We start from the raw sequence: 13,092 nt of genomic DNA on the forward strand, positions 1-13,092 counted from the left end.
CTGCAAAAGTGGATCGTGTGAGCAGGCCCTACAGTTTCTCCTGACAGCTTGCAGACACTCTAAAATGACATCCGCCCACATGCAATGACAAATACACGGTGTTTGGTGATCTGAGACACATATGCATGTTTACAGATGTGTGCATACTCTTATATGTGCAAAATATACTTTAGCTGTATACGGTATATATGCAGTGTAAACATACACACATACCGTTGTGTTTTTGTTGCTGACTGAAGAAGTAAGTCCAATAGGAGTTGGACAAAGTAAGATTGAATGTGGGTCATTGAATGCAGCTACAGTCTCTATTCAGGATAATAAGAATAACACACTTGGTAAAACCTGCACTGTGTAATGTTCTGGGAAGGAAATGCTTGTTTCTTGGAGCTATAACTCATAACACGTGCTATCATGTGCACTCGGTTTCATATGTAACATATAAGCTTCCCATTAATCAAAAGCTCATCATGTCATAATTTTCTCTTTTCATTTCCACCCTCTTTTGCTTCCCTTCCATCACAGTTGGCTCATCCAGTGAGTATCTCATTTCATGCCATTTTCCTGTATGTGTGTGAGCGCGTGCGAGAGAGAGAGAGTTATTTAATTTGGGCAAGAAGTGTTCCGAGAATAACTGTAATTACCAGGCACATACTAGCATTGGACTTTAATTAGGAAGTTCTTTTCCACAATTGTGTGTTTTGTCATGTGTTGACAAAGCTTCCATTTGAAAGTTGTAATGAACTAATCTTGAATGCAGTGGATGTGCATGCAACCATTGATTATCCCACTTAAAAATGATCTTTTGCTATATTTCCATGTCAAGCTCGTCACACACATCCCAGCAATGCCATCAAAACTGCACTCTCCACCTTTGTAGCTGAAGCCCACTGAATAGCAATTCTTGTATATTTATTATCCTTCATTTTTACGGTATATGATTGTTTGTTTGCTCGACTGGTTCACACGTCCGCCTCACAGTGCAGGGGTGCAGAGTTCAATTCTGGCTCCTGTCTTCCTGTATGGAGTTTGCATGTTCTCCCCGTGCCTGCGTGGGTTTTCTCCGGGTACTGCGGTTTCCTCCCACATTACAAAAACATGAGTGGCAGGTTAGTGGGACACTCTAAATTGTCCCGAGGGGTAAGTGTGAGCGCAGATGGTTGTTCGTCTCTGTGGGCCCTACGATTGGCAGGCGACCAGTTCAATGTGTACCCCACCTATTGCCCGAAGACAGCTGGGATGGGCTCTGGCACGCCTCACGACCCTTCTGTTCGGGGGCACGGTGGATGACTGGGTAGCACGTCTGCCTCACAATGCAGAGGTGCAGAGTTTGATTCCGGCTCCGGCCTTCCTGTCTGGAGTTTGCATGTTCTCCCCGTGCTTGCATGGGTTTTCTCTTGGTACTCCGGGTTCCTCCCACATTCCAAGAACATGCCTGGCAGGTTAGTTGAACACCCTAATTGTCCCCAGGTGTGGTAGCGAGTGCGAATGGTTGTTCGTCTTCGTGTGCCCTGCGATTGGCTGGCAACCAGTTCAGGGTGTCCCTCGCCTACTGCCCGAAGACAGCTGGGATCCTCGTGAGGATAAGCGTTTTAGAAAATGGATGGATGGATGATTGTTTGTGTGTGAGTTAAGTACAGTATATTACTATTTGAGCTAAGAGGGAGGCTCTTTGTTTGCTGTGGACAAGGAAAGTAAAGCCACATAACATGAAAATGTTGAGGTTACATGCAATAGTTTCTCTTCTGCTGTGCAATACACTTAACCAAAGCGTACATTTTTAACTGGCATTCCTAAGCAAAACATGCAATTGTACAGGATGTTTTCTTGTTCTGTCCTCACAACCAAATGATAGGGTTTTGAAACTGTTTCAGTAAAGGAATCTCGACTCTGTTAAGTCACATAGAGCATTTAGAAACTCCATGTGAATCCACCCCTGGGGCCCTTCCAAAGAGGAGCTTTTTAACTACCGCGTCAACTTCAACCCCAGAGATAGGAAAGCCCACCTTGCAGTGCCCACTCCTCATCTTCAAAGTCAGGGATGTTGGTGGAATTGAGAAGACCTTTGAAGGTTTCTCCCGAATGAATCACAACATCCCGAGTCAAGGTCAGCAGTGCCCCCTCTCCACTATACACAGTGTTATTGCCCGACTGCTTCCCCCTCTTCAGATGCTGAACGGTGGACCAGAATTTCCTCAAAGCCATCCGGAAGTCATTCTACATGGCCTCACCAAATTCCTCAAATGCCCGAGTAGTTTCCTCAGTGACCAACAAAGTTGTGTTCCGCTTGCCCAGCCGATACCTCTCAGCTACCTGCCCCCTCCAGGCACTCCAAAAAATGTTCATACCATTAACTGGCGTTTGGTGCATAGGTACAAACAACATTCAGGACAGGACCCATCCCCCCACCTGAAGGTGAAAGATGGCTACCCTCTCGTGCACCAAGGTGGACACCAACATACAAGTGTCAAGTTAAAGGCAATACGAATGCCTACACCTGCTCAGTGCTACTCACTGTGGGCAACTCCAGTGAAAGAGAGTCCAATCCCTCTCAAGAGGGCTGGTATCAGAGCCTAAGCTTTGTGTTGAAAGGAGCTCCACTATATCTAATCAGAAATTCTCAACCTCGCATGCCAAATCAGGCTCCTTCGCTGCCACAGAGGTGAGATTCCACACCCCTTAAGCCAGCTTCGTTAGTCAGGAATCTGACCACCATGGTACCCTGCCTTTGTCCACTGGCCAGCTCACACGTTACCCGACCCCTTGGCCCTTCTCACAGATGGTGAGCCCATGGGAAGAGGGGCACACGTTGCCTTAATGAGCTGTGAATGGTCGGGCCCTATGGGTGCAGTCCGGAGCACCAGGTGCTCACCATCAAGTCTCACCTCTGAGCCTGGCTCCAGATGGGGGCCCCGGTGACCTGCACCTGTTCATAATGCTTGCTTATCGTAAGGGGTGTTTTAGATATGCTTTAACAGTTTCCTGAGCTAGAACCTGTTTGCCATGGATGACAATGCCAGCGCCTATTGCACCAGACAATTCAATTTCTGGGATCGTTGGGACACACAAACAATCTACTGCAACAAGGTGACAGTTCATGGAGGAGTTAAAATGGGCTGTTATTTTAAATTAGACTGACGGTGAAGTAGGGCGGCATGGTCGTCAACTGGTTAGCATGTCCGCCTCACAGTGCACTGTTGTTCTATTCCGGGCTGTGGGCTTCCTGTGTGGGGTTTGCATGTTCTACTCTGCTTTCCTCCCACATTCCAAAAACATGCATGGTAGATTGATTGAGCACTCTAAATTGTCCCGAGGTGTGACTGTGAGTGCGAATGATTGTTTGTCGATGTGTGACCTTTGATTGGCTGGCAAACAGTTTTAGGGTGTTCCCCGCCTACTGCCCAAAGACAGCTGGGATAGGCTCCAGCATGCCCGCAACCCTAGTGCGGAGAAGCGGTTTGGAAGATGAATGAATGCATGATTGAAATGTTGAAATTGTCTTATTCTGCCTCACCTTTCCAAGCCACCCCTTCTTTACAGTCCTGCTCAGTGCCTCGGGTCAACTTATTAGTTGCTTTTAGAAGTACGGATCTCAAGGCAAAAGCTTAGCGTGCATAGGGCCCTTTCTGTTGCTAGTCCTATGCTGTGGATAAGATCTTTTTTGTCTCGCACTGGGGAAATTTTCAAGAAATGGCCTTCTTCTACATGTTAGAGAAGCGCGCCCCGCCCCCACCGTCCATTTTTTAAATTGGTCACAAAACCCATTTTTATTCTTTGGTTTCAACTCGGCATAAGACTCTGCACCTGCTTTAAGTCACTTGTTTTCATTGTTTTTAACATGTCATGTTGTTTTAATACTAGTAGTTTTAATACTAGTCGTTCAATTCAACTATTCCACTAATGTGACAACATGGTTTGATTGGTCATGCCTGGAGAGTGAGGCACAAGGATGACATCGCGGAAAAGTAACTATTGTGTCGTCTCGGACAGTACATTTGTATTGCAGTCGAGCAAACACAATTCCACGGACTTCAAAATAAGGACGAACAAAAGAGGGTTTTACCGTTTTTATGTCAATATTGACGGCATATCGGAAAAGTTAAAGTAAACCCAATACAGGCATACACTTTTGTGACAATTCCTGGAAATCAAAATATCAAACTACGACTACTGGTTACTGGCGCTCCAAAATAAATAAATAAATTACATTACATTACGACATACAACATTTGTAAAATTGCTAATAAATTGAATGTTAGGTGATGGGATTTGCTTCACACGAAAATAAGCCGCTCTGTTTTGAAACTGTTAGCCATATCCCAAGAGCTCGCTTGTGTGTATGAGAAATGAGGTGAAAGATGAATTCAGCAACATGAGCATGAGAGTGCATTGACTCGAGCAAAGGTGTGCATGACATGCACTGCATCAGTGTGGGACTGTGACAGCTGCCTGTCACATCATTTTCCCCAGGGAATTCTCCCAGGGAGTGTGGGGATGTTTGTGTTCCACATGTGTGACAGCATTAGAATCATGTCGCAAATGTCGCGTCCTGATTGTGCATGGGGGGCAGGGGAGGTGTGTGGCATTAGCAGAGCACTTTGTCTTCCTTTGCTTATGAAACAAATTAGAGCGCTATGATCCCTCCCACTTGGAGCACTGCATGTTGTGATTGAATAGTAGGTCTACTTATTTTGTATAACCAACCTGGAGAATAAAACATCACAAATTTTAAATCCTGTCCACACAGGAACATTTAATATATAATAATGTTAGCTAAAATAAAAAATCAAGGTTATGGGTCATTTTGGGCTCGGTTACTGTATAGAAATTAAAGATTAAAACAAGCGAACATGAAAATGAAATTTTCCAGCTCAGTGTTAAAGCCGACTCAGATTCAGCTAATTAATAATTCCAATTTATTGCCACTCGTCACCCAAAGTTATTTTCATTGAGTTTGTCAACATTTTTAAAGGAATAATGATTGACTCCAGCATTAATTGCAGAGTCTTCTGCATCAAAATAAATAGACAAGTTTACATCGACATTAAAATGACGCATCTTGCCGTAGAGCCAAAACCACAAAAACCTTCCTTCATGAAAAACAAATACCGTATTTTCCCCACTATAAGGCGCTTCGGAGTATCAGGCGCACCTTCAATGAATGGCCTAATTTTTAAAAATTGTTTTAATATATAGGGCGCACCGCTTTTTAAGGCGCCTACAATAGAAGCTACAATAGTGGCAGTTTTGTAAATTGGCAGTTTTTTACTTGACCTTAAAAAATGTGACTGACTCTGAAAGTTTTTGTAAGTTGGTGTAAAATTCAGCAGGCTTTATAAAATGGGGAGGGAGGTTGAATTTTTCGAACCCGTCTTGATTATATCCCCCAATGTAAAAATGCTGTTTCTCTTGTGTCCAAAATCGAAAGCTCAGTGTCGTCCCGCACGAACCCATCATTGCTAATTATTTATTCCAGCCGCAGGCGTTGTGCTCATTTGCCTCCCCGAACCTAACATTGTTATAATCCAGACAGAGCTGTGAAGAGAACCATAAACATATTTTTAATAACCTGACTAGGCCTACGGTATTTCTAGCTGTCACAGTATTTGGGTCAGAGTCATGTCAGACAAGAGGGAAAATGTTCAGGTGTTTGCTCAATTTAACTCTATGGCCTGTTCAGCACTAATCACACTCATCATACAAATGGACTTAATTGGATAGCTAGTTTTCCTGTGATGTCATGCACCTTTGGATACAGCCGCAGCAAACATGCTGGAGAGCTATGCATTGTCGTGTTCCGGTGCGGATTGAGCCTTTGTATATATCTTCCACGAATCAGCAGAGCTGATCTCACACTGGCCAGATAGCAAATCCATATGTGTGTGCTTGTTCACACATCGATTTATAAAGTACAGTAAGCATCTTAAGTTCGGCTATTTGTCGATTGTTGCTATGGTATTATATTGCTTGCATACATCCATGCACAGAAAAGCAGGATTCTTTGATTTCTACGATGGCAGCTCAATGACGCCCACCATGCAAACGGCTTTCGAGCCCGAAAGCTCATGTTGGACAAAATTTTGGTTCACGTTATACCAAGATGTCATCGATTCCCGATCAATGAGTGAAACAGTATCTTTTCCGCTTGTCTTCGCACGGCGGTACGAGATGTATCGGAATTGTCATTGTCAATGGCGGCCATTTTGTAACTGCATCCAAAGTTACTCTATCAACTTTATAGTCGTCATTTTAGCATAGCTAAGATGAGTGGAAAACTCTTAACGTAGCTGATATCAAATGATTAAGGTTATACAGAAACAAAAGTGCTCAAACTGCTGGTCTTCCTGTCTCAAGCCTGGCTTACCCTTTGTAATATGGCGGACAAACAAGTACTGATAAACTTTCTATCGCGCTTTTTTTTACCTTTCAGTGTGAAAATTTCATTACATTTTCACCTCATTCACCCAGCCACACTCTTATGAATGGGATTGATCGCCATGATTGCAAACTAATAGCTGATTCGCACCCTAATGTATGCTTAACCTTTTCATGCACCAATAATGATATATCCTGTAACATGAGCTTTCCACTGTAGAGACCGCTGTCCCTGAAAGGGTTAAACTAAGAACGACTTGGGATTTCACTGTGAAACAAATCCACAAATACAAACGACTTGTCGAGAGACAATACATCCAATCTGCCCTTATGTTTATTGCATTTGAATTTTCCATGGGTTGCGTTATATAGCATTGCGCTGCTTTTCTCAAATATTTCAGATCTTGCATCAGCCTGCGCAGAAACTCTGGTCCTTGAGTTGGCAGGGGCTGTATAGCATTGTCGTTTATTTCACCTCAGAGTTTAAAATCCACACTTCCAACAGCATGAATCCACACTGATGTATAGGTTTAGTGTGGCGCCTGCATCAATCATCCCAAGACCATCTCCATCTCGGGGCAGGCACTGTCATATGAGTTGCAACACATATTTTGTGAATTGGGGTGCCCTTTGTGATTAAACAGAGCGGAGTGTCAATGATAGTTAAAGCAGAATCATGTATAAGGTCGAGATTAGGCATTCTCCATTATCTGACGAGCAGTTGCTTTCAATAGTTCGTCATGCATTATCCATCATGCATGCCAGTAGCATTTTTCATCCGAGATCAAATGAATTTCATGTTCTTGAAAACAAATGAAATTTGCAGAATTTTAGAACTACAAACGTTGGCACCGGCACTGTGGTTCACTGATGAGGCATGCGCAGCTCATTTGCTCGGAAGATATTTTTTTCTGTTGTGGAGAAAATGCAGCCCTTGTTTATGGATCTGTGCCTTTTGACTTATTCAGCAACGAACAATTGAAAGACAGGCAAGAGATCCGGTGGGTATCAGGGCAATCATTTTGGACGTTGAAGGAATTGTGATTCATTCAATCCCCATGTGTGGAGCAAAGCCTGGCACTTGCTACTGAATCAATGGAAATCAAATATGTGAATGTTACAAACGCATGGACTAACTGTTAGAGAAGAGAAAAAGCGGGAAAAAAAGATTTTTTCCAAGTTTCTTGGTCTTGTCTCGAATTCGACAAATTTCTCGAGCACAGATTGACTGAATTCGGAATTTTCTGTCAACACTGGTCGAGACCAGCACTAATCTGCTGTTCTTCAAATTCATGAATGTGGTAATGAAGGGAAGCACTTAGTGAAACAAAATACTTTGATTTCATGTGTGACCACCACAAGCAGATCGTGACTGCAACCCTCGCAGTGTTGTGACTGTGACTTTTTTAGTTGAGGTGTCAGTATTATGAGACCTGAGCATTTGAGTCACAAAATGCTCCAGCCTCTCAAGTTCTTAAATGCAACCAAGTTAGATTTTTAAATCCATACATTCATAAATATATTCCTTTTATTTTTTTCAAAAAATAGCCCAGATTTGAGATTTTGTTTTGCTGTGCTTTGAAAGAGTTGCAAATGCAGCATTTTTGTCTGTTTCTTAAAATTGATTTTGATGGCCTTGGTCTTGTCTTGGTCTTGACTTGGTCCGATATCCCAAAAGTGTTGGTCTTGTCTCAGTCTTGCTGAGTTCTAGTCCCTGGCAAATTGTGGTCGAAGATAGGGTGGTCTTAAGCACAACGCTAATCATGCAATTTTGACAAATTGTGGCTTGTGCAAAGCAGGAATATTTTAATTTAGGGGTTTTGCATTTGTGTGTTAATTTTAGGTTCTTAGTTGTGCACACCCACAATCAATGCCGGATTTTACATATATGATGTGTGTGAATTACTCTGTCACGTGTTTTTGTGATGATAAAGAGATAATAATGATTTCAACCTGCTGGAACTGTTGTCAAAAGCATGTACTGACTGCTAAATATATACATATCGCACAGATATTATATATAGTTACATGTACAGCAAGCTTTAAATGTTTTTTTGAAGTATTCTGGAAGTCCATTTTATGATCCTCTTTCCATCAGTGCCACCTCAGATTCTGGTGCGGCCACGGGACCAGATCACAGCACCGGGTCGCACTGTAACCTTCCTCTGCGGCACGAAAGGAAACCCTCCACCGGCTGTCTTTTGGCAAAAAGAAGGAAGCCAGGTATGAAATTGTCTTGTTTGTTTTTCAATCCATTATAAAGCAGTCAAAACAAATTCTTCAGGTTGTATTTTTTTTTTAAGTTCAAGTGCAGTTTAAAATTTGGAATACACGCTTGCCATGAATAAATATGCACAGGATATGTTGAATATTCCTCATACTAACCATTTTGATGCTTTAGGAAGAACTTGGTAGTTCTTCTCTTGACCCAACCTTCTTTTTTCGGTCTGTGTTGCACCAGCACGACACTCACCCACACATGCATTCGCACCTTCCAATCATTTTCTCGACTCTCTGCATCAGAGTGCGAGTGTGCTTTGGCTTGCACATGTACAAATGTGCCCGTGTGTGGGTTTGCACAAAGTGTGTGATCAGCTTTGAAGCATGTTGGAATGCACTGAAAGACCCGATGAGAGTGTGTGGGTGCTCTGGCGAGGTTTACAGTTCAACATCGGCGCGGCAAGATTGCTATCGGGTGAGAATTTATGTCGGAGACAGAGCACAAGCGAAGGGGGAGAGAAATCATGGAGGAGGATGACACACGGCCTGAATTCGGTGCGGAAACAGGATGAAAATTAAAAATAACTTTCATGTATGTATTCATTTCAAACCATGCTGGGAAGCTCTTACATGAAATTAGATGACCACGTTGAAAACCAGTCATTTTTGCTCCTATTATAGTTTGAGTTATTTTTGTATTTTTGTATATATTTTTATTTTTTTGCAAATATATCATTGCAACAAAGATGAGAATAGGTCATAATAATAGTGTGTCCACATTCATCTCAATGGACAGGAAACACTAGAGAGCAAGCAGAGACAGCACAGCTGAAAACTCTCCACAGGTACCACCAAAGCAGAGTAGTCCACTCGTAGAACAATGCCTGTGTAACACGCTTCCGACAGCGTGCCCCAGGGCAACTGTGGCTACAGAATGGAATTTACTGGAGTGTGAATGTGTGAGTGCATGAATAATGTATGCCCTGTGAAGCGTCTTTGAGTGTCCACAAAAGCGCTATATCAATCTGATGCATTTTTATCATTATTAATATTGTTATTATTATTATTATTGTTGTTGTTGTTGTTGTAACAAAAGCAAGGCGGTAGTGAATAGCATATTAAATGTACATCCAGTATAGCCAGCGAGCAGCCAGCATTCCTTCAAACCGGGAGAGGACAAACATCCATGAACAAATGGTGACATATCCAACAACTACTTACAGAAACAACAGGTCTTAAATATGAAGTTAATTTGTACTGTTTTTTTTTTTTTGTTTGTTTTGTATTTCTCCAGATCTTGCTGTTCCCTATTCAGGAACAGTCACAACAAGGACGTTTTTCTGTGTCGCTTAGCGGTGAGCTAACCATCATTGATGTCCATGTCGAGGACTCGGGTTACTACATTTGCCAGGCCATCAGTGTGGCGGGCAGCATACTTACAAAAGCCCTGTTAGAGGTGGAAAGTGGTGAGTTTTACACACACTCGTGTGTGCATGCGCACACACACACACACACACACACACACACACACACACACACACACACACACACACACACACACACACACACGATTGTATGATTCTATGTGGGGAGGTAGAGCCAACATTGCCTCTGCAAATTGCTAGAGTAATGTGAAATTTTTTTCCCTAATGTGGACATGATTTTCAGTTCCCACACCACATTAAGTCCTCATGAATGACAGAGTTCCTGAGCTAAAATACAAATACAGCAATTAGAAGACTGACAAAAAGAACAACTCAAAAAAACATATACCGGTATATTTAATCTGCTTCCCATACAACAACCAAATTGAAGGATCTTTGTCCGATGTTTTACCGTATTTTTTGGACTACAACTCGTCCTGTACTCCTTTACCAGTTTAAAAAAAAGCACTGTAAAGAAGGGGAAAAAAACTATATACTCTATCTACAGTATGTAGCAAGCTAGCTAGCTAGATAGATATAGAACTTTAGCACTTGACTGAACCATCTCTCTCCCCGCATTAAAAATGTAGTCCTCTAAAATAATCGATGTTTTTAATAAATACCTGTAATCTATGTGGGTTTTTTTTTCCTGTAACCATGTTGGATAACAGTTAATTTGTTTTTGTGTGTATATTCTGAATATGTAACACCGGTACACGTACTCCCGTTACTCACTGCCTGCCTATAAGTTGTCCTATATTTGTTGAACAGTAGTCTGTAATTATGTTTTGTTAAAATATGGCTGAGTGTTTGGGAAATTATTAAAGAGGAATTAGGAATTAGGACAGGTGTCACCAACATTTTTGAGGGTGAGAGCAACTTCATGAGTACTAATTGTGTGAAGGGCTACAAAATTGATACACGTCTGAAATAATATATTTGTCCAAAATACTTTCAATAATATGAGCATGTGTTATTTTTAATACTTGATGATTTAAATTGTCAGACTTTGATCGTGTTTAAAAATGTCTCACAATACTGCCAGTGTTTGCATTTTTAAATCATATTTTCTACTAGCAAATCACAATGTCCAGGCACTGGCGGGCTACTCAAGTGGTCTTTAGGGGCTACCTGGTGCCCGCAGGCACCATGTTGGTGACCCCTGAATTAGGACCTATTGAAAATAAATAAGTACAATTGTGGGGCCATGTCAGCCTGGAATGGACTGGCCGTCCGAATTTCCCAGTGATCGAGTCACCCACTTCTGATTAAAGCTCTGCCTAGTTTACTTAATCACAAATCCTCTTTTAAATTGCGAGAGAGATACAATTTGTTCCCAAGAAGCAGATTTGGTTGATTGCTTTAATTGTTTTCTTTTGAGGAATGAAGATGGATCCAACGCATTTTACTTCTACTTTCAAATCTTAAACATATATTTCAGAATTTAACTGGATATATCATATATACAGGGTCAGGCAAAATGATCTGACACATTTGTAGGTTAAATAAAAGGCAAATAACGTAAAGAAGCACAAATGTGTTTTTATTGTTGAAAAGTGCATATAATGCCATTTTGTTTCATTATGTTTTAAAAATTAAGTGGAGTTCTGGCGGTGCGGGGTCGGCCGGTTGATTTTCGTTTCACTGCAGATCCAGTAGCTCTGAAGTTGGTAATCCATAACAAGATCGTGTTTCGAGCTGGTATGGGATCACGTCTCATAAGATTGAAGTGCAAACGGAACGCTTGTTGTGTTGCAGTTACAGATTCGTTTGTTTTGATAAATGTTTCTACAATGAAAGTACGATGCTCACCAGTCCAATTCATAGCCGCAACTGAAAAAGAAATGAAAAACAATGGCATTATAAAGAAACAAAGCAAAATGGCATTATATGATAAAAAAAAAAAAAAATGCATTATATGTACTTTTCGAAAATAAAAATACTTTTTTGTTTCTCTACGTCATTTGCCTTTAGATCATTTTGCCTGACCCTGTATATGTATGTATATATATGTATATACATATATAGGATTTGTTCAATGTCAAATGTTTGCCAGACGTTCGGCAACAGTTTGTGATTTTTTTTTGTTGGCAAGTAAATTTTGAACAAAATTCCCTCGCGCCGAGAAGCGAACATCTGAAGAACAGCCGACGACAATTAGGCAAATATTGGTGACCTTGAACAAACCCTGACGAACCCTGATGTGAACCTCGCATTTTTCTACCTTCGCCAACGGTCGGAAACGTTCACCCCCGCAGCAGGATAGGGACTTTATTAATTCAGTTTCTTTTTTTTTTTTTCCTCCACCCACTGGATTTAGATTACAATTCTACATTTTACACTATAAACATTTCCTGCTGGGCTGGAGGCATAATGCTTAATCTCCTTTCAGTGTACTCTGATGTAAAGTCAAACATCCAACAAATCTGTCTCAAATTAAAATAGCCCTCCCCCAAATGAGTAGACAGCAGGGGTTCTTATCTGATGTAATCAAAGCAGACAAGCAGTGAGGGCACTATGCAAATCACCCGACTGCAACATATGCTTCCCTCAAAGTAGGGTTTTCGTCTGGCTCTCCTTCTTGGTGGACTTTGTACATCTTTAGTTGGTTTCCAGAAAATCTTGGATTGGTTGGCAGTCAATCGCTGGGCACGAATGGAGAAACAACCATTGACACTTTAGTTTGGTCACTTTGGAGTTTTCAATGACCTGCCAGCCTTTGTGTTTTTGTCATGTTTGAATCCTGAACATCAAAACTGTGAGGCAGGCATGCTAACCACTCATCCACCAGGTTGCCTGTAATTATTTTTATTTACGTATTTTTTGTGTGGGGGAGGGGTGCCAATAACAATTAAAATATAGGAATACTAAAAGCCACAATAACCAAGATTTTAACTCTCGAAATGGCAAGGTGTGCTGCGATAAAACGTACAGCATATTTAATTCAAGTGATTCATGTATTTATTTAATAGTTTCAACATTTTACAGATGGTCATCAGCTTTATGTGACAATATTATTCAACCGTCCCGAGCGTGCAGATGAAAGTGATCACTCTGTATTCATGACAACAGAATG

General features: G+C 41.5%; 1 protein-coding gene across 5 annotated transcripts in view; it reads left to right on the forward strand.

Annotated features, from left to right (window-relative positions):
* robo3 (roundabout, axon guidance receptor, homolog 3 (Drosophila)) overlaps window positions 1-13,092 on the forward strand; it is a 161,092-nt gene that overhangs the window by 106,778 nt on the left and 41,222 nt on the right. For 4 of the 5 annotated variants that reach the window (XM_019857741.1, XM_019857738.1, XM_019857737.1 and 1 more), the window contains exons 7-9: window positions 523-534; window positions 8,471-8,595; window positions 9,887-10,058. In XM_019857741.1, the coding sequence (XP_019713300.1) occupies window positions 523-534; window positions 8,471-8,595; window positions 9,887-10,058 (309 nt within the window). The remainder of the gene's footprint in view (window positions 1-522; window positions 535-8,470; window positions 8,596-9,886; window positions 10,059-13,092) is intronic. The other variant, XM_019857739.1, reaches the window with a different exon arrangement.

Source organism: Hippocampus comes, unplaced genomic scaffold (assembly GCF_001891065.2).
Source record: "Hippocampus comes isolate QL1 unplaced genomic scaffold, H_comes_QL1_v1.1 scaffold248, whole genome shotgun sequence".
NCBI classification, from domain to species: domain Eukaryota; kingdom Metazoa; phylum Chordata; class Actinopteri; order Syngnathiformes; family Syngnathidae; genus Hippocampus; species Hippocampus comes.